The 22899-nt window shown below is 46.8% G+C and overlaps 1 protein-coding gene across 2 annotated transcripts; it reads left to right on the top strand.

Moving 5' to 3' along the window:
* Nucleotides 1-1208: 1208 nt before the first annotated feature.
* LOC135037375 (cbp/p300-interacting transactivator 3-like) lies at nucleotides 1209-5036 on the top strand. 2 transcript variants are annotated; one of them, XM_063954545.1, is made up of 2 exons: nucleotides 1209-1378; nucleotides 3461-5036. In XM_063954545.1, the coding sequence occupies exon 2, from the start codon at nucleotides 3464-3466 to the stop codon at nucleotides 4001-4003; it is 540 nt and encodes a 179-aa protein (XP_063810615.1). In that variant the 5' UTR covers nucleotides 1209-1378; nucleotides 3461-3463; the 3' UTR covers nucleotides 4004-5036. The 2 variants fall into 2 exon arrangements, with proteins under 2 accessions (XP_063810615.1, XP_063810616.1); XM_063954546.1 differs by lacking the exon at nucleotides 1209-1378 and adding an exon at nucleotides 1692-1760.
* The last annotated feature ends 17863 nt before the right edge of the window (nucleotides 5037-22899 follow it).

The following is a 22899-nucleotide window of genomic DNA, read 5'->3' as shown; positions in this document are numbered from 1 at the left end:
CCCCATTGGCTGGAATTAGTATCGGTCTCTCACCCCGTATTCAATGCAACAGCAAATACGGGGCAAAAGAACCCTGAACATGCCCTAAGGCCTTGCCTGTCTCTCTTAAGGGGGGTACTCACGGAGCGATATTCTAAGCAATCTGACTTGATTGCTTAGAATTTAAGCATTATCGCTCCGTGTGTACCCCCTACAGCGATAGCGATGCACAGCCCCGCGCATCGCTATCTCTGGTGCTAGATTGGCCTGCCATGCAGGCCAATCTAGCAGGTCGCTCACTTCACCCGCTGGGTGAAATGAGCGCGTCTCCCCCCGCACGCACAGCACACATCTCTCCCACATCGGCCCGTCTATATGGGCCTTTACACAGACGACCAGAAATTTGTACATGTTATTGATTTGGGCTGAGACCTAAGTACATGAACTTGTGCATTTTTAATTATGTCGTATTACATGTCTTGTGTGTCTATATTTTGCTTTTTAGTGATTGGGAGTTGAATTCCTCCAATTTTATATTGTGACAATGAATAAAAGTTAAGTTTTACTGCTCTTTTGTCCATTGCAATTTGGGTATAATTTGGCTATAGACATGAGTGCCCCAATATAGTAGAGTCTAGTACCGTTCTTTCACGGTAGTTTTTCAGTATCAGTATTTTTTCATTATCAGTATACTCTCAGGGAGCACCACCAACCTCTTCCAGAGATTTACAATTTTGGTTATTTTTCTGGATTGGATCTAGGTTGTAGTCGCACTTTGATATTTGTTGGATATGCCGAGAAATCTAAGTACATTTTTCTTTTCTCAATTTCTTAACAGTGTCTGACAATGAAAATTCCCCACAAATGTATAACTCCGCTCCCAATACCCTAACAGTATGCATTACCATTTATTTATAAACACAGTTCGAAGTTATGCATCCCTACATCTGACTAACAGCAATTTTTATTTTAACCACTCACAAAGCTTTTCATTGACGCCTTTAATCTGTAAATAAATAAATAAATACAATTGCATTATTTGAATAGTGAGTGACTGTAATTTCCTATTGGGCACAGTGCCTCGTTACTTGCATAATCATCAGTAAGGCAGGAGTTATTCAAGTAACAGCAGCACATGGGCTGAGGTATAATGTTGCCCTTTGTTGGTGCAGCAGGAGGGCCATCCAATCGGGACGGGAGTAGCCGGCCAGCCCCTCCCCGCTCTCGCCTCCTGCACCGCCCAGCTTACCAATAGGGAGCATGGAGTAGGGCGGTGTGTGCATTGCTCACTGCTGCTCAGTCTGCTGTCTGTATTCTAGATCGCTGCTCTCAGCCTACCACTCACAGCGCACACTGACTGGGAATAGAAAGGACACAGTAACCCAGCCGGAGAATTTGGGTGAGTACGGTCTAGCAGCCTGTAATCTCATTGTCCTGTGATTATGCCTGGTGCGTGTGTATAACTGCATGGGCAGACACAACGCTACACTTGTGTGCTGGAAATGACTAAATGCTAAATTACTAGAAATGATTCTATAGAGAGGGAGGTTACAGTGCAGCTGTGTGACAGGGATGCATTGGCACACTATTACTCGGCTTTGTTCAGGGACTGTAGCTGCTGGGCAGGGAAGGGGTTAAACTTTTTGTAAAATCTTTTGTTTTCATTGTGAATCCCGTGTGACTGTAATGCAGATCCAGCTGGGTGTGAACTGTGAAAAAGGACAAACAACCTGGTACAACGTTGTCTGCAGTCTGCACATGCCTACCGTCACTACAGAAGTGTATGTTTGGTTTTATACGGACAGAAGTGTATAACTTCATAGTAACTGTGTCCTTTTTTTTTTTTTGTTGTTGTTAACCTTTTATCTCATTTATTAAGTCCTTAATTCATTTATGTGTGTCACTGCAGCTTTGTGTAACCCTCAACTGCAAATCCCTTTATTAGGAAGGGCAAACACTGTGTCACATAATAGCAGGGACTCATTTAAAGCCAGATGCCACTATTATTTGCTGGAAAAGTAATGAATATCTACATGTAATGCTATAAAATGCCTATTTAATGTAACATGCTCATGTCAGCTACTCATTTCTGTGTTGATGATATTTAAAGGGGTTTATACAAAGTATTGCTTTGAGAGTAGAATTCCACATGGCCCTGTGTTGTGCTGAGGAGTTATATTTTTCCTTCCCAGATGCAATGGGTGACATTTTAGAGAATAAAATATTTCTGGTTTAAAAATAAAATGACCGAAGCTTCTAGGTGCAACTCTTGTTGACATGTATACACACACACACACACACACACACACACACACACACACACACACACACACTTTTATTTTTTCATGTTAGTTATAGTTTTGCAAATATTGTTCATGTAAAAACATAACTTTATTATGAAGATGTCGCTATAATATACTTGTGAGGTACCAGCACTATTAGTAAATCCTGTGTGGATGGATATTCTCTTCAAGTACAACTTGAAGTAAATGGTAGGCAAGGCTGTACTACAGGCTACTTACACCATACTGATTATTATAGAGAGCAATTGCCTCACTTTCAAAGGTCACTACAACAGTTCAAATCATAAGACAGAGCAGTGCATAGAGAGAAAACGATCTGTGACCTGTCTGGGAAGACTGGTTCACTACACCTGCCAGACTACCTTTAAGTAATGGGGGGTACACACAGGGCGACTTGTGCTGTGTGCTAAGCGACCCAGGTTAGCACAGATTGCTCAGCTCACACTACTATACACACAGCGATGTGTGCTGAGCGATCTGTGCTAACCAGTGTTGTTTATGCACATGCTAGGCAATCTAACTAGATCTTGTCTGCATGTGCTAAAGATCTGAGCGAGCAATGGCGATGCCGCTCGCCGCCATCGCTATGAGGGGTACACACGGAGTGATCCGTGCTTAATTTCTAAGCGATGTAGACAGATCGCTTAGAAAATAGGTAAAAATCGCTTGTGTGTACCCCCCATAAGGATATATATTAAAATAAAATATTTCCACAACAGTGTACACAGCCTGGTCAGCTATATGAAAATATAATGACTGTTTTTTCTCTATTAAATAAAAACTTGAAATGAAACCTGGGCATATTCATCATACAACACCCATTCACGTGTTGGGTCTGTAAGTGATGTATTTTGAAAGTGTGTTCCTCTATTTGCATTACACTCTATTACAGTTACAGATCAGGCTGCAGGGATAAAATATATGAAACAATGGTGGTAAGAAGCAGTTCAGAAACCATTCATCCTATTTTTAATGTGCCTTTTAGGCATTACTTATGTGTTGAAATACATAGTAACAGCAGATACAGAATGTGTGAATTACATACTTATCTCCCATCTGCCTCTAATATGTTGACCACAAGTAGCATACGCAGGGGGTCATCTGAAGCTTTTGTCTTGTGCTCTGTTTTCTTAAGATTAATGTAAGAAACCATGACTTATTCTGTTTTCTTAATATAGGGGATGGCAGACCCTATGATGATGCCAACCTTGCACAATGGGCATCCCAACTATAGGATGGGCATGAACACTATGCAGACTCAACCTCCTCTTCATCCTACTCGATCCATGCCTTCAACGCCAATGATGCAATATGGAGCTGCCCATCCTGATGGAAGCATGAGGACACGGATGGGTATGCATATGGCAGCCCCTATCATGTACACTGGGCAAGGCCAGTCCTATATAGGAACCCAGCAATTAATGGCTACAATGCATCTTCAAAAACTTAATACTCAGTACCAGGGATATCCAATGATTGGTAATCCTGGACTTACACAGGGGCTTCCTGCTTACAGAATGGCACCCAATCACCATCAGCTCATGCCTCCCTTAAATGTGACAGATGCTGACCTCATTGACGAGGATGTATTGACATCTCTGGTTCTGGAATTAGGCTTGGACAGAATTGAAGAGCTGCCTGAGCTGTACCTGGGACACAATGAGGTGGACTATATTTTGGACTTTGCAGGAAAGCAGCAGGTTAGCACTGTGACATGCTGATGGCAGTGCTTACTACAGACCCCAGCACACTTCATTTGCACTGTGTATGGCTTCCAGAAAGCCCTCTTTGTAATTTCCTTCTCCCCGTGTCCTTCGCTCTTGACAGTGTGGTATGATAAGGATGCTTGGATGAAAGATTAAATGATCATTGTTATGGCATAAAATGATGAATATGGTGGAAACAGATTGGTGAAAAGATCTTTGTATACACTGTCTTACTTGCACTAAATAGTAGCTTATTGGTTGCTGTGTTTCTGTGCAAAATTCGCACCATAGTGCAATAAGTCCTATTGATTATTTCCAGAGAGTTTGCCCTATATATTTGGGTGGAAGCAGGTCTAGGTGAATATAGGGAATTAATCCATTGCAGAAACTGTTTCATACATAACACTGGTTCAAATCAGGGCAATTCAATTGGAGCTGGTTACAGGCCGATCCCAAATAAAAGATCAATGGTGAAATTATATTTGCATTTTTAATGTTTCAAGATAATGTAATACTTGTATAGCCTTGATTTTTGACACAATTTGATATTTGTTTTTTTCTCCTGTCATAAGATATATGGTTTTCCATGTCCATAATTATAAATAACTAATTATCCTATTAAATAATAATAAAAAAACAGTTGATTGAGAAAGATCATACATGTAGTCTGTATATGAACAACTGAAACGCTTACAAATTGTTGCTGAAGCAAGATGGATATTAGGAAGGACTTTGATGTCCTCTTTGGATCAGACTTCTATGAGTGGTATCACCCGAGACAGAACATGTGGCTCTACGAAAGTGGTTAAAAGCTTCCTTCCTGCTTGCAGTAAACTTGACTATGATATACAGTAACCTTGTAGATGATTTCTTTTCCAGTAAACGTACAAAATGTTTTATTTTTGTTTATGTTTTTGATGCTTATTGCAATCATAAAAGGGCTGGTCCTCTCTTAGGCAATTTAACAATTGTTTGTACTATGCTTGCTGATGAAGTAGCGAACACAAAATAAAGTTAGTCACATTGTGGCTTTGAAAAATGTAGAAAAGCAGGCTATTTTATTGTGCGCAAATACACCTGAGAATATGGCATAGAGAAGAAAATATAATCCAACATGGAAACTCCTCTAAACCTAAGCACACATCTTAATTGCGTCTATACTTACGATTTAAGAGGTGGATCTAGGCTGTGACAGGACATTTCATGTAGACAAGGGTTAGTGAGGTGTAGTCTCTGCAGAGCTGGACAGACGTGTAAAATCCACCTCTTTGGAGATGTTTATTATGTATAGGGCAGGTGCAAGTTCACCATATAGCAGCAAACCAGGTGCATCCTGATGTGTGCTACTCTGCATACTGGCTATTGAGCAATATATGCCCGATTTATTTACAACTCGGGGCAGATTCAATTGTTTTGGGTGTCTAAAAATCCTATCTAAACAGGACTTTTTAGGCGCCCAAACAGTTGTCACAATTCAGTTGTGTTTGTACGCCCATGCACATTGCGAATTTTGCGCCCCAAACAGGATTTTTGCCTTCTAAGGCAGCTAAACTCCCTGCTCAGGTTCACCACATTTTTATGCGCACCTCTGAAGGCTGCGAGAGAAATGTGTTCTGTTCAAACGGCAAAACAAATGAATTGCCTTTGGGCGCCCTCTAGTGGCAGCCGCGGCAATAGCAATTGAATCGGCCCCTGTATGTCTTACACTTTTCAGGATAACTTAGCATACATGAATGGTGTCAAGGGAAGGTAGGAAATGTTTCAAACCATGGAGAGATAAAGTGGAGAGAGATATTTTCTCAACTGCTGTCTGTTTTTTTTTTTTTTTTTTTTAAACACAGCCTGTAAATGTCCGTAACTAGCCGATTGTTTGATACCTCTCTCCACTTTATTTTTCTACCAGGTTTGATTACATATTTCCCCGGTTATTTATATTTTTATTATACTAGTACATAGAATAATTTCTAGCGTTTGGAAACGTAGGCATATAGATTTATAGGAACGCTAAGGTATGACTTCCTATTCTCACACTGCCATAACAATGAAAGCTGCTGAAATATCACCATTATCACAGAGCAGGAGAGAGCATGTACTGTACACGCTATAACCAGGGATGGTGCCAGCCAGGAATTACTACTTCTCTCAACCACTGGGAAGCAGTGAAGCAAAGCTTGCTGCTGATTTGTAATACATTTAACTTCGCATACAGGGTAATACTGCTCCTGAGAACTGCATTCAACAAATTAAAATTAGGGAAGTAGTACTAAGCAGTGGGTCAGTAAGAAGAGCATCTGTTCCTGGAAACACATTTATTTATATAGTACCAGCATACTCTGTTGCACGTTAATATTGGTTATGTGGGTGGTACAGGAATATAATACGCTTGCCTTAGGAGGTGAGGGGTCGGGGACTAATTGAAAGTTTGAAGGCTATAAAATAAGAATTTACTCACCGGTAATTCTATTTCTCGTAGTCCGTAGTGGATGCTGGGGACTCCGTCAGGACCATGGGGAATAGCGGCTCCGCAGGAGACAGGGCACAAAATTTAAAAGTTTGACCACTAGGTGGTGTGTACTGGCTCCTCCCCCCATGACCCTCCTCCAAGCCTCAGTTAGGATACTGTGCCCGGACGAGCGTACACAATAAGGAAGGATTTTGAATCCCGGGTAAGACTCATACCAGCCACACCAATCACACCGTACAACTTGTGATCTGAACCCAGTTAACAGTATGATAACGTAGGAGCCTCTGAAAAGATGGCTCACAACAATAAACAACCTGATTTTTTTTGTAACCATAACTATGTACAAGTATTGCAGACAATCCGCACTTGGGATGGGCACCCAGCATCCACTATGGACTACGAGAAATAGAATTACCGGTGAGTAAATTCTTATTTTCTCTGACGTCCTAGTGGATGCTGGGGACTCCGTCAGGACCATGGGGATTATACCAAAGCTCCCAAACGGGCGGGAGAGTGTGGATGACTCTGCAGCACCGAATGAGAGAACTCCAGGTCCTCCTTAGCCAGGGTATCAAATTTGTAGAATTTTACAAACGTGTTCTCCCCTGACCACGTAGCTGCTCGGCAGAGTTGTAATGCCGAGACCCCTCGAGCAGCCGCCCAAGATGAGCCCACCTTCCTTGTGGAGTGGGCATTGACAGATTTAGGCTGTGGCAGGCCTGCCACAGAATGTGCCAGTTGAATTGTGCTACAAATCCAACGAGCAATCGTCTGCTTAGAAGCAGGAGCACCCAGCTTGTTGGGTGCATACAGTATAAACAGCGAGTCAGATTTTCTGACTCCAGCCGTCCTTGAAATATATATTTTCAATGCTCTGACAACGTCCAGCAACTTGGAATCCTCCAAATCGCTAGTAGCCGCAGGCACCACAATAGGCTGGTTCAGGTGAAACGCTGATACCACCTTAGGCAGAAAATGAGGACACGTCCTCAATTCTGCCCTGTCCGAATGGAAATCAGATATGGGCTTTTATACGATAAAGCCGCCAATTCCGACACTCTCCTGGCTGAAGCCAGGGCCAGTAGCATGGTTACTTTCCATGTAAGATATTTCAAATCTACTGATTTGAGTGGCTCAAACCAATGGGATTTGAGAAAATCCAAAACTACATTGAGATCCCACGGTGCCACTGGGGGCACAACCGGGGGCTGTATATGTAGTACTCCTTTTACAAAAGTCTGGACTTCAGGAACTGAAGCCAATTCTTTCTGGAAGAAAATCGACAGGGCCGAAATTTGAACCTTAATGGACCCTAATTTGAGGCCCATAGATAATCCTGTTTGCAGGAAATGTAGGAATCGACCCAGTTGAAATTCCTCTGTCGGGGCCTTCCTGGCCTCACACCATGCAACATATTTTCTCCAAATGCGGTGATAATGTTGTGCAGTCCCCTACCCTGGTCAAAGCCAGGAAGGAGGTATGACCTCTTCCGGAATGCCTTTTTCCCTTAGGATCCGGCGTTCAACCGCCATGCCGTCAAACGCAGCCGCGGTAAGTCTTGGAATAGACACGGTCTCTGCTGAAGCAGATCCCTTCTTAGAGGTAGAGGCCACGGATCTTCCGTGAGCATCTCCTGAAGTTCCGGGTACCAAGTCCTTCTTGGCCAGTCCGGAGCCACTAGTATCGTTCTTACTCCCCTTTGCCGTATAATTCTCAGTACCTTGGGTATGCGAGGCAGAGGAGGGAACACATACACTGACTGGTACACCCATGGTGTTACCAGAGCGTCCACAGCTATTGCCTGAGGGTCTCTTGACCTGGCGCAATACCTGTCCAGTTTTTTGTTGAGGCGGGACGCCATCATGTCCACCATTGGTCTTTCCCAATGGACTACCATCATGTGGAAGACTTCTGGATGAAGTCCCCACTCTCCCGGGTGAAGATCGTGTCTGCTGAGGAAGTCTGCTTCCCAGTTGTCCACTCCCGGGATGAACACTGCTGACAGTGCTATCACATGATTTTCCGCCCAACGAAGAATCCTTGCAGCTTCTGCCATTGCCCTCCTGCTTCTAGTGCCGCCCTGTCTGTTTACGTGGGCGACTGCCGTGATGTTGTCCGACTGGATCAACACCGGCTGACCCTGAAGCAGAGGTTTTGCCAGGCTTAGAGCATTGTAGATTGCTCTTAGTTCCAGTATATTTATGTGAAGAGACGTTTCCAGGCTTGACCACACGCCCTGGAAGTTTCTTCCTTGTGTGACCGCTCCCCAGCCTCTCAGGCTGGCATCCGTGGTCACTAGGACCCAGTTCTGTATGCCGAATCTGCGGCCCTCTAACAGATGAGCACTCTGCAACCACCATAGCAGAGAGACCCTTGTCCTTGTCGACAATTTTATCCGCTGATGCATCTGCAGATGCGATCCGGACCATTTGTCTAGCAGATCCCACTGAAAAATTTGTGCATGGAATCTGCCGAATGGAATCGCTTCGTAAGAAGCCACCATTTTTCCCAGGACTCTTGTGCATTGATGCACAGACACTGTCCCTGGTTTTAGGAGGTTCCTGACGAGTTCGGATAACTCCCTGGCTTTCTCCTCCGGAAGAAATACCTTTTTCTGAACAGTGTCCAGAATCATCCCTAGGAACAGCAGACGTGTCGTCGGGATCAGTTGGGATTTTGGAAAATTCAGAATCCACCCGTGCTGTTGGAGCACTACTTGAGTTAGTGCTACTCCGACCTCCAGCTGTTCTCTGGATCTTGCCCTTATCAGGAGATCGTCCAAGTAAGGGATAATTAATACGCCTTCTCTTTTAGAATAGGTCTTACCGAGCCGTCCGGCTTCGGTACCACAAATAGCGTGGAGTAATACCCCTTTCCCTGTTGTAGAAGGGGTACCTTGATTATCACCTGCTGAGAATACAGCTTGTGAATGGCTTCCAATACCGTCGCCCTGTCTGAGGGAGACGTTGGCAAAGCAGATTTTAGGAACCGGCGAGGGGGAGACTTCTCGAATTCCAACCTGTAACCCCGAGATACTACCTGCAGGATCCAGGGGTCCACCTGCGAGTGAGCCCACTGTGCGCTGAAATTATTGAGGCGACCCCCCACCGCCCCTGAGTCCGCTTGTAAGGTCCCAGCGTCATGCTGAGGCCTTTGCAGAAGCCGGGGAGGACTTCTGCTCCTGGGAAGGGGCTGCTTGCTGCAGTCTCTTACCCTTTCCTTTGCCTCGGGGCAAATATGAATGTCCTTTTGCTCGCTTGTTCTTATAGGAACGAAAGGACTGCGGCTGAAAAGACTGCGTCTTTTTCTGCTGGGAGGGGACTTGAGGTAAAAAGGTGGACTTCCCGGCTGTTGCCGTGGCTACCAAATCCGATAGACCGACCCCAAATAATTCCTCCCCTTTATACGGCAATACTTCCATATGCCGTTTGGAATCCGCATCGCCTGACCACTGTCGTGTCCATAGACTTCTTCTGGCAGATATGGACATCGCACTTACTCTTGATGCCAGAGTGCAGATATCCCTCTGTGCATCTCGCATATAAAGGAATGCATCCTTTAATTGCTCTATAGTCAATAAAATACTGTCCCTATCCAGTGTATCAATATTTTCAGTCAGGGAATCCGACCAAGCCACCCCAGCACTGCACATCCAGGCTGAGGCGATTGCTGGTCGCAGTATAACACCAGTATGTGTGTATATACTTTTTAGAGTATTTTCCAGCCTCCTATCAGCTGGATCCTTGAGGGCGGCCGTATCAGAAGACGGTAACGCCACTTGTTTGGATAAACGTGTGAGCGCCTTGTCCACCCTAGGGGGTGTTTCCCAGCGCGCCCTAACCTCTGGCGGGAAAGGGTATAACGCCAATAACTTCTTTGAAATTAGCGGTTTTTTATCAGGGGTAACCCACGCTTCATCACACACGTCATTCAATTCCTCTGATTCAGGAAAAACTACAGGTAGTTTTTTCAGACCCCACATAATACCCCTTTTTGTGGTACTTGCAGTATCAGAGATATGCAAAGCCTCCTTCATTGCCGTGATCATATAACGTGTGGCCCTACTGGAAAATACGTTTGTTTCTTCACCGTCGACACTAGATTCGGTGTCTGGGTCTGTGTCGACCGACTGAGGCAAAGGGCGTTTTACAGCCCCTGACGGTGTTTGAGACGCCTGTACAGGTACTAACTGGTTTGCCGGTCGTCTCATGTCGTCAACCGACTTTTGCAGCGTGCTGACATTATCACGTAATTCCATAAACAAAGCCATCCATTCCGGTGTCGACTCCCTAGGGGGTGACATCACCATTACCGGCAATTGCTCCGCCTCCACACCAACATCGTCCTCATACATGTCGACACACACGTACCGACACACAGCAGACACACAGGGAATGCTCTGATAGAAGACAGGACCCCACTAGCCCTTTGGGGAGACAGAGGGAGAGTTTGCCAGCACACACCAAAGCGCTATAATTATATAGGAACAACCTTATATAAGTGTTGTTTCCTTATAGCTGCTTAAATATATATAATATCGCCAAAAAATGCCCCCCCTCTCTGTTTTTTACCCTGTTTCTGTAGTGCAGTGCAGGGGAGAGCCTGGGAGCCTTCCTAGCAGCGGAGCTGTGTAGGAAAATGGCGCTGTGTGCTGAGGAGATAGGCCCCGCCCCCTATTCCGGCGGGCTCTTCTCCCGGTTTTTCTGAGACCTGGCAGGGGTGAAATACATCCATATAGCCTCATGGACTATATGTGATGTATTCTTTTTAGCCAGAAAGGTATTAACATTGCTGCCCAGGGCGCCCCCCCCAGCGCCCTGCACCCTCAGTGACCGCCGGTGTGAAGTGTGCCTGAGCACAATGGCGCACAGCTGCAGTGCTGTGCGCTACCTCATGAAGACTGAAAAGCCTTCAGCCGCCGGTTTCTGGACCTCTTCTTACTTCGGCATCTGCAAGGGGGTCGGCGGCGCGGCTCCGGTGACCCATCCAGGCTGTACCTGTGATCGTCCCTCTGGAGCTAGTGTCCAGTAGCCTAAGAAGCAAATCCATCCTGCACGCAGGTGAGTTCACTTCTTCTCCCCTAGGTCCCTCGTTGCAGTGAGCCTGTTGCCAGCAGGACTCACTGAAAATAATAAAACTATCAAAACTTTTACTCTAAGCAGCTCTTTATGAGAGCCACCTAGATTGCACCCTGCTCGGACGGGCACAAAAACCTAACTGAGGCTTGGAGGAGGGTCATGGGGGGAGGAGCCAGTACACACCACCTAATGGTCAAACTTTTAAATTTTGTGCCCTGTCTCCTGCGGAGCCGCTATTCCCCATGGTCCTGACGGAGTCCCCAGCATCCACTAGGACGTCAGAGAAAAAAAGTATTGTGTGGGTGCATCCCTGTAATGAGTATGGATTTTAGATACAGAACTTGGGAAGGGTTCAGGTAGGGAATATTTTGAGATTAGTGATGTTGGAAGTCTGGAAAATACGGCCAACCAATGTAAGGACTGACGAAGTGGAGCAGCAGAAGAAGAACATTTTGTGAGGAAGATTGGTCTAGGTCATAGGTTCTCAAACTCGGTCCTCAGGACCCCACACAGTGCATGTTTTGCAGGTAACCCAGCAGGAGCACAGGTGTATTAATTACTCACTGACACATTTTAAAAGGTCCACATGTGGAGCTAATTATTTAACTTGTGATTCTGCGAGGTGACCTGCAAAACATGCACTGTGTGGGGTCCTGAGGACCTAGTTTGAGAACCTGTGGTCTAGGTGCTAGATTAAAAAAAGATTGCAGGGGGGAAAGTAGGTGCAGTAAGGAGACTACTGCTATAATTAATGTGGGAGATAATGAGTGCATGAAGTGTTTTCAGTGTTGTGATGAATGCATATCTCCTCTCTACATACCTGTAGTATAAAATAAAGTTCCCGGTAGGAGTCTGTCTGTTTGTTCAGGCTAATATCGAGAACCACAGAACTGATTTTTATGTGTTTTTCACAATTCTACAGATTTGTCGAGGAAGGTTTAGGTGTATGAAACATTAATCTATGACAAAAGGGAGCTGAGCAGTGAGTATTTTAGTGATGCAAGTCAAAGTAAAAATGGCCATCCGAGCACTATATATCACAACAATGGACTTTATTCTATATTTTGTAGAGGGGTGTAGTATGGTATGCCGGCGGCCGGGCTCCCGGCGACCAGCATACCGGCGCTGGGAGCCTGACCGTCGGCATACCGACAGCGCAGTGAGCGCAAATGAGCCCCTTGCGGGCTCGCTGCGCTCGCCACGCTGCGGGCACGGTGGCGTGCTATGCGCGCCACGCTATTTATTCTCCCTCCGGGGGGTCGTGGACCCCCACGAGGGAGAAAATCTGTCGGTATACTGTGCGCCGGAGTCCCGACAGTCGGCAACCTGAAGACCACCCTTGTAGAGAATGATACATATTTTCTCTGACGTCCTAGTGGATGCTGGGGACTCCGTCAGGACCATGGGGAATAGCGGCTCCGCAGGAGACAGGGCACAAAATTTAAAAGTTTGACCACTAGGTGGTGTGTACTGGCTCCTCCCCCTATGACCCTCCTCCAAGCCTCAGTTAGGTTTTTGTGCCCGTCCGAGCAGGGTGCAATCTAGGTGGCTCTCATAAAGAGCTGCTTAGAGTAAAAGTTTTATTATTTTCAGTGAGTCCTGCTGGCAACAGGCTCACTGCAACGAGGGACCTAGGGGAGAAGAAGTGAACTCACCTGCGTGCAGGATGGATTTGCTTCTTAGGCTACTGGACACTAGCTCCAGAGGGACGATCACAGGTACAGCCTGGATGGGTCACCGGAGCCGCGCCGCCGACCCCCTTGCAGATGCCGACGTAAGAAGAGGTCCAGAAACCGGCGGCTGAAGGCTTTTCAGTCTTCATGAGGTAGCGCACAGCACTGCAGCTGTGCGCCATTGCGCTCAGGCACACTTCACACCGGCGGTCACTGAGGGTGCAGGGCGCTGGGGGGGGCGCCCTGGGCAGCAATGTTAATACCTTTCTGGCTAAAAAGAATACATCACATATAGTCCATGAGGCTATATGGATGTATTTCACCCCTGCCAGGTCTCAGAAAAACCGGGAGAAGAGCCCGCCGGAATAGGGGGCGGGGCCTATCTCCTCAGCACACAGCGCCATTTTCCTACACAGCTCCGCTGCTAGGAAGGCTCCCAGGCTCTCCCCTGCACTGCACTACAGAAACAGGGGAAAAAACAGAGAGGGGGGGGCATTTTTTGGCGATATTATATATATTTAAGCAGCTATAAGGAAACAACACTTATATAAGGTTGTTCCTATATAATTATAGCGCTCTGGTGTGTGCTGGCAAACTCTCCCTCTGTCTCCCCAAAGGGCTAGTGGGGTCCTGTCTTCTATCAGAGCATTCCCTGTGTGTCTGCTGTGTGTCGGTACGTGTGTGTCGACATGTATGAGGACGATGTTGGTGTGGAGGCGGAGCAATTGCCGGTAATGGTGATGTCACCCCCTAGGGAGTCGACACCGGAATGGATGGCTTTGTTTATGGAATTACGTGATAATGTCAGCACGCTGCAAAAGTCGGTTGACGACATGAGACGACCGGCAAACCAGTTAGTACCTGTACAGGCGTCTCAAACACCGTCAGGGGCTGTAAAACGCCCTTTGCCTCAGTCGGTCGACACAGACCCAGACACGGACACCGAATCTAGTGTCGACGGTGAAGAAACGAACGTATTTTCCAGTAGGGCCACACGTTATATGATCACGGCAATGAAGGAGGCTTTGCATATCTCTGATACTGCAAGTACCACAAAAAGGGGTATTATGTGGGGTCTGAAAAAACTACCTGTAGTTTTTCCTGAATCAGAGGAATTGAATGATGTGTGATGAAGCGTGGGTTACCCCTGATAAAAAACTGCTAATTTCAAAGAAGTTATTGGCGTTATACCCTTTCCCGCCAGAGGTTAGGGCGCGCTGGGAAACACCCCCTAGGGTGGACAAGGCGCTCACACGTTTATCCAAACAAGTGGCGTTACCGTCTCCTGATACGGCCGCCCTCAAGGATCCAGCTGATAGGAGGCTGGAAAATACTCTAAAAAGTATATACACACATACTGGTGTTATACTGCGACCAGCAATCGCCTCAGCCTGGATGTGCAGTGCTGGGGTGGCTTGGTCGGATTCCCTGACTGAAAATATTGATACCCTGGATAGGGACAGTATTTTATTGACTATAGAGCAATTAAAGGATGCATTCCTTTATATGCGAGATGCACAGAGGGATATCTGCACTCTGGCATCAAGAGTAAGTGCGATGTCCATATCTGCCAGAAGAAGTCTATGGACACGACAGTGGTCAGGCGATGCGGATTCCAAACGGCATATGGAAGTATTGCCGTATAAAGGGGAGGAATTATTTGGGGTCGGTCTATCGGATTTGGTAGCCACGGCAACAGCCGGGAAGTCCACCTTTTTACCTCAAGTCCCCTCCCAGCAGAAAAAGACGCAGTCTTTTCAGCCGCAGTCCTTTCGTTCCTATAAGAACAAGCGAGCAAAAGGACATTCATATTTGCCCCGAGGCAAAGGAAAGGGTAAGAGACTGCAGCAAGCAGCCCCTTCCCAGGAGCAGAAGTCCTCCCCGGCTTCTGCAAAGGCCTCAGCATGACGCTGGGACCTTACAAGCGGACTCAGGGGCGGTGGGGGGTCGCCTCAAGAATTTCAGCGCACAGTGGGCTCACTCGCAGGTGGACCCCTGGATCCTGCAGGTAGTATCTCAGGGTTACAGGTTGGAATTCGAGAAGTCTCCCCCTCGCCGGTTCCTAAAATCTGCTTTGCCAACGTCTCCCTCAGACAGGGCGACGGTATTGGAAGCCATTCACAAGCTGTATTCTCAGCAGGTGATAATCAAGGTACCCCTTCTACAACAGGGAAAGGGGTATTACTCCACGCTATTTGTGGTACCGAAGCCGGACGGCTCGGTAAGACCTATTCTAAATCTGAAATCTCTGAACCTGTACATACAAAGATTCAAGTTCAAGATGGAGTCACTCAGAGCAGTGATGGCGAATCTGGAAGAAGGGGATTTTATGGTGTCCTTGGACATCAAGGATGCTTACCTTCATGTCCCAATTTGCCCTTCACACCAAGGGTACCTCAGGTTCGTGGTACAAAACTGTCATTATCAGTTTCAGACACTGCCGTTTGGATTGTCCACGGCACCCAGGGTCTTTACCAAGGTAATGGCCGAAATGATGATCCTTCTTCGAAGAGAAGGCGTATTAATTATCCCTTACTTGGACGATCTCCTGATAAGGGCAAGATCCAGAGAACAGCTGGAGGTCGGAGTAGCACTAACTCAAGTAGTGCTCCAACAGCACGGGTGGATTCTGAATTTTCCAAAATCCCAACTGATCCCGACGACACGTCTGCTGTTCCTAGGGATGATTCTGGACACTGTTCAGAAAAAGGTATTTCTTCCGGAGGAGAAAGCCAGGGAGTTATCCGAACTCGTCAGGAACCTCCTAAAACCAGGGACAGTGTCTGTGCATCAATGCACAAGAGTCCTGGGAAAAATGGTGGCTTCTTACGAAGCGATTCCATTCGGCAGATTCCATGCACAAATTTTTCAGTGGGATCTGCTAGACAAATGGTCCGGATCGCATCTGCAGATGCATCAGCGGATAAAATTGTCGACAAGGACAAGGGTCTCTCTGCTATGGTGGTTGCAGAGTGCTCATCTGTTAGAGGGCCGCAGATTCGGCATACAGAACTGGGTCCTAGTGACCACGGATGCCAGCCTGAGAGGCTGGGGAGCGGTCACACAAGGAAGAAACTTCCAGGGCGTGTGGTCAAGCCTGGAAACGTCTCTTCACATAAATATACTGGAACTAAGAGCAATCTACAATGCTCTAAGCCTGGCAAAACCTCTGCTTCAGCGTCAGCCGGTGTTGATCCAGTCGGACAACATCACGGCAGTCGCCCACGTAAACAGACAGGGCGGCACAAGAAGCAGGAGGGCAATGGCAGAAGCTGCAAGGATTCTTCGCTGGGCGGAAAATCATGTGATAGCACTGTCAGCAGTGTTCACCACATGATTGTAGTCCATTGGGAAAGACCAATGGTGGACATGATGGCGTCCCGCCTCAACAAAAAACTGGACAGGTATTGCGCCAGGTCAAGAGACCCTCAGGCAATAGCTGTGGACGCTCTGGTAACACCATGGGTGTACCAGTCAGTGTATGTGTTCCCTCCTCTGCCTCTCATACCCAAGGTACTGAGAATTATACGGAAAAGGGGAGTAAGAACGATACTAGTGGCTCCGGACTGGCCAAGAAGGACTTGGTACCCGGAACTTCAGGAGATGCTCACGGAAGATCCGTGGCCTCTACCTCTAAGAAGGGATCTGCTTCAGCAGAGACCGTGTCTATTCCAAGACTTACCGCGGCTGCGTTTGACGGCATGGCGGTTGAACGCCGGATCCTAAGGGAAAAAGGCATTCCGGAAGAGGTCATCCCTACCCTGGTCAAAGCCAGGAAGGAGGTGACTGCACAACATTATCACCGCATTTGGAGAAAATATGTTGCATGGTGTGAGGCCAGGAAGGCCCCGACAGAGGAATTTCAACTGGGTCGATTCCTACATTTCCTGCAAACAGGATTATCTATGGGCCTCAAATTAGGGTCCATTAAGGTTCAAATTTCGGCCCTGTCGATTTTCTTCCAGAAAGAATTGGCTTCAGTTCCTGAAGTCCAGACTTTTGTAAAAGGAGTACTACATATACAGCCCCCGGTTGTGCCCCCAGTGGCACCGTGGGATCTCAATGTAGTTTTGGATTTTCTCAAATCCCATTGGTTTGAGCCACTCAAATCGGTAGATTTGAAATATCTTACATGGAAAGTAACCATGCTACTGGCCCTGGCTTCAGCCAGGAGAGTGTCGGAATTGGCGGCTTTATCGTATAAAAGCCCATATCTGATTTTCCATTCGGACAGGGCAGAATTGAGGACGCGTCCTCATTTTCTGCCTAAGGTGGTATCAGCGTTTCACCTGAACCAGCCTATTGTGGTGCCTGCGGCTACTAGCGATTTGGAGGATTCCAAGTTGCTGGACGTTGTCAGAGCATTGAAAATATATATTTCAAGGACGGCTGGAGTCAGAAAATCTGACTCGCTGTTTATACTGTATGCACCCAACAAGCTGGGTGCTCCTGCTTCTAAGCAGACGATTGCTCGTTGGATTTGTAGCACAATTCAACTGGCACATTCTGTGGCAGGCCTGCCACAGACTAAATCTGTCAATGCCCACTCCACAAGGAAGGTGGGCTCATCTTGGGCGGCTGCCCGAGGGGTCTCGGCATTACAACTCTGCCGAGCAGCTACGTGGTCAGGGGAGAACACGTTTGTAAAATTCTACAAATTTGATACCCTGGCTAAGGAGGACCTGGAGTTCTCTCATTCGGTGCTGCAGAGTCATCCGCACTCTCCCGCCCGTTTGGGAGCTTTGGTATAATCCCCATGGTCCTGACGGAGTCCCCAGCATCCACTAGGACGTCAGAGAAAATAGGATTTTGGTACTTACCAGGTAAATCCTTTTCTTTGAATCCATAGGGGGCACTGGAGTACTCTTGGGATATGGACGGCTTCCACCGGAAGAAGGCACTGAATAAATTAATTTTGAGACTACTCCTCCCCTCCATATCCTCGAGCACCTCAGTGTTTTTTACTGAGCCGAACAGGATCGATAGAGAGATTGACAAAAGGAGAATTACATATAACATCACGGACAACAATAAAGTTGACACATAACGTAACTGACAACTAAACAGTTGACACCATAACCGATTAACATTTGTTAAATTTAAACCAGCCGTGAAAGTGTGTTACCATAAGAACCACTGAACTTACTCTAAAACAGGTAAACTGCTCTGGGTGGGCGTCCAGTGCCCCCTATGGATTCAAAGAAAAGGATTTACCTGGTAAGTACCAAAATCCTATTTTCTTTTTCATCCACTAGGGGTCACTGGAGTACTCTTGGGATGTACCAAAGTTTCCCCCGTGGGCGGGAGAGCTGTTTGGCACCTGTAACACCAGGCGGCCAAAGCTAGATGCTGGTGCCGCAAACGTATCAAACTTGTAAAAGCGCACAAACGTGTGCACTGAAGACCAAGTAGCCGCACGGCAAAGCTGTGTCGTAGAAGCCCCACGACTCGCTGCCCATGACGTTCCCACAGAACGTGTGGAATGAGCTGTTACTGATGTAGGTGGCTGTAACCTAGCATGAAGGTAAGCCTGACGTATGGTCAGTCTAATCCATCTGGATAAGGTCTGCTTAGAGGCTGGCCAACCCCTCTTGGCCGCATCATAGAGAACAAACAACGTATCCGTCTTACGAACTGTAGACGTTCGGGATACATAAACGCGTAAAGCGCGAACCACATCCAACGTTCCAGAATTTTCTGTTAATACCGGAACTACTATTGGTTGATTGATGTGAAAAGACGACACTACCTTTGGTAGGAAAGCGGGATTCGTCCGAAGTTCCGCTCTGTCATCATGAAAAACTAAATACGGTGACTTGCACGACAAGGCACCTAAATCTGAAACACGCCTTGCCGAAGCTAAGGCTAAAAGAAAAATCGTTTTCCAAGTGAGAAATTTAATATCCACTTGTTGTAAGGGTTCAAAGTAGAAGGACTGTAAGAAATCTAAAACCAGATTCAAGTCCCATGGCGCTGTAGGTGGAATGAATGGAGGCTGTACTCTCAGTACACCCTGCAGAAACGTATGTACCGACGGCAACAAAGCCAATTTCCTTTGAAAGTAAATTGACAATGCAGATACCTGCACCTTTAGTGTGGATAGACGTAGTCCTCCATCTAACCCCATCTGTAGAAATAACAAAAGACGGGATAATTTGAAAGATGATGTCGGAAACTTCCGAGCTTCACACCAACCTATATAAGTACGCCAGATTCTGTAATAATGAGCTGCCGTAACCGGCTTCCTAGCTCGTACCATGGTTGGTATAACAGACTCAGGAATGCCCTCTCTTCTTAAGATGGCCTTTTCAACAGCCACCCCGTCAAACGCAGCCGCGCTAAATCGGGGTAAAGGAACGGACCCTGTTGTAACAGGTCCGGACGTAGTGGGAGTGGCCAAGGATCGTCTGCGAGTAGTCCGAGGAGATCCGAGAACCAAGTTCTCCGAGGCCAATGAGGCGCTATTAGTATGACTGACGGACCCTCTCTTGATCCGTTTTAGTAACAGCGAGAGCAGCGGAAACGGTGGAAACAGGTACACGAGGCTGTACGGCCACGCGGCTGTGAGAGCATCCACCGCCACTGCCTTTGGATCTCTCGTTCTGGACACATATCGTGACACTTGATGATTGTGGCGGGATGCCATCAGATCCACCTGAGGGTAACCCCACCTCTGGACCAACATCTGAAACACTTCTGGATTTAATGCCCACTCTCCTGGATGAAAATCCCGACGACTGAGAAAATCTGCCTCCCAGTTGTCCACTCCCGGAATGAACACTGCCGACAATATCACCTGGTGATATTCGGCCCACCTGAGGATCCGAGCTACTTCCCGCATTGCCATGCGGCTTCTCGTTCCTCCTTGTTTGTTTATGTATGCGACCGCCGTCGCATTGTCTGACTGCACCTGAACAGTCTGAAAACGAAACATGTGCACTGCTTGTCTTAGCGCATTGTAAATCGCCCGGAGTTCCAGGACATTTATAGATAGCAATCTTTCGTGATCTGCCCAGAGGCCCTGGAGCCGATAACTCTGAACTACAGCTCCCCAACCTCTGAGACTCGCGTCTGTTGTAAGAATTATCCAATTCCAGACGCCGAACCGTCTCCCTGCAGATAGATTGTGTATCTTTAGCCACCAGAGAAGAGACACCCTGACCTGTGGCGACAATCTCACCCTGTGGTGAATCTGCAGATGTGAGCCCGACCACTGTGCTAGCACCTCCAGTTGAAAAGGACGTGAGTGAAATCTTCCGAACTGAAGCGCTTCGAAAGCCGCCACCATTGTGCCTAAAAGGCGAATGCACAAATGTACTGAGACTGTGCGTGGCTTGAGCACTAATTGTACCAGATGACGAATGACCTGTACTTTCTGTTGTGGTAGGTAAATTTTTTGATTTACTGTATCGAAAATCATCCCTAGGAATTGAAGTCGTTGAGACGGAATTAGATGTGATTTCTTGAAACTGACTATCCAACCGTGCTGAACTAGTACATTGTACGTTAGCAACGCATGCTGGAGAAGCATCTGTTGAGACGGAGCCTTGATGATTAGATCGTCCAAATACGGAACAATTATTACTCCTAGGGATCTGAGATGAGCTATCATCACGGACATCACCTTGGTGAATACCCGAGGCGCTGATGAGAGGCCAAACGGCAGAGCCTGAAACTGGTAGTGGTCTCGTCTTATTGCAAACCTTAAGAAACTCTGATGAGGTGGCCAAATCGGAATGTGTAAGTACGCATCTTTGAGATCCAGCGCAATCATGAATTCCTGTGGCTCTAAACCTGCAATTACTGACCTGAGAGATTCCATCTTGAATCTGTAGTAAGTGACGTATTGATTGAGACCCTTTAGGTTCAATATTGGCCTGACTGAGCCATCTGGCTTTGGTACCACAAACAGACTGGAATAATAACCCTGCCCCTGTTCTTGCACAGGGACCGGAATCACAACTGCAGCATTCAGCAGAGACTGAATGGCAACCTGCAGAACTGCCTTCTTGTCGTCCGACACAGGCAGTCCTGTCTTGAAAAACCTCCTTGACGGAAGACAATCGAACTCTATTTTGTAACCCTCTAACACTAAATTGCGGATCCACCCATCTGTGGACGTCTGAAGCCACGCCCCCTGAAAGCTCTGAAGGCGTGCTCCCACAATTGGAGATCCGAGATGGGCTGGGAGCCCGTCATGCCACTGGCTTGTTAGTGGTCTTAGCGTCTTGACGACGTGCATTGGATTGTTGGGCACCACGTCCCCGACCTCTTCTACCAAGCGTGACCGCTCCTGTGCCCCGCCCACGAAAGGGCTGAGTTCTAAAGGATTTGAACGCCGGACCAGAATATTTCCGTTTAGGTACAGTTGTAGGCGATGGAAGAAACACAGACTTTCCTCCCATAGCCTCAGAAATCCATCTGTCCAATTCAGGACCGAAAAGCTTCTCGCCACCGTAAGGTAATGCCTCTATACCTTTTTTAACCTCCGCTTGCCAAGAACGTAGCCAAAGTGCTCGTCGTGCTGTGACTAGCGATGAAGAAAGGCGAGAAGTAAGCTGACAGACGTCAGTAGAAGCTGTACATAGATATTCAGCAGCTTCCCAGATTTGATCCGCGAGAAGTATAAGATGATCATCCTGTAGAGCCGACTTGAGCTCTTTTATCCATACCATTAATGCTTTAGTAACCCAAATGCCAACCAACCCAGGTCTCAGCAGCACTCCTGCTGCTGTATACATGGACTTTAGCATAGATTCTATTTTACGATCTGCAGGGTCTTTAAGCGTAGTAGCAGTTGGTACTGGTATGGTTAACTTCCTTGTAAGTTTAGATACGGACGAATCCACCAAAGGTGGGTTCTCCCATGTAGCTGTCATGGACTCTGGAAACGGGTAACTCGATTTAAATCTACGAGGTATAGAAAACCGTTTATCCGGATTCTTCCGTGTTTCCAGTAACATTTTATTAAGAGATTCCGAAACAGGAAAACACATCGGAGATCTCTGTCGTTTAGTAAAGACTACTTCATCATTCGTCAGAGGCTCCTCAGTTTCCGTAAACTCCAGCGACTGACGCACTGCTCTGATGAGATTATCAATGCCTGGGCTGTCAAAATCGTCACTGTCTGACTGTTGGTCTATTTCGCCCTCCTCATACTCATGTTCAGTGAGGTCTAGCATCGCAGAAACTGGCAAATAATTAGGAAAAGGAAACTTATCCTTTCCACCCAAGGTGGACTTTTGACCAGATTGAGACTCCTCTGGTAACTCAAGCGGTCTCCTCTTAAACTCAGATCTTGCCGCCTCCCGCTCTTCACGAGAGGCGGCCAATTCTGATTGCAAACCAGCTAAGACATTTGCAAGCATAGCCCATGGAGGGTCCGGAGACGAACCTGGCTTTAATTCTGGAGTGGAAATCGTATTTGTATTAATAACACATACTGTACATGTGGTAGATCCATCAGGCAACACACTTTTACAGACATGACAAGAAAATTGTTTCTTAGATTTTGCTGGTGTCTTACTCATTATGAAGACAGACAATACAAACTACACACAGACAGTTTGCACGACTCAGTAATAACACTAAGGTTCTTTGTATATATCAGGCAAGTGCAGTGCACGCCAGCAATAAGAAAACTGATTCCCAAATTCCCCTAACACCCCTCTTAAGTAGAGATGTAATATAGGAACC

The sequence above is a fragment of the Pseudophryne corroboree genome, chromosome 2 (assembly GCF_028390025.1).
Source record: "Pseudophryne corroboree isolate aPseCor3 chromosome 2, aPseCor3.hap2, whole genome shotgun sequence".
Taxonomy (NCBI): Eukaryota; Metazoa; Chordata; class Amphibia; order Anura; family Myobatrachidae; genus Pseudophryne; species Pseudophryne corroboree.
This window is presented reverse-complemented; position numbering and strand designations above follow the sequence as displayed.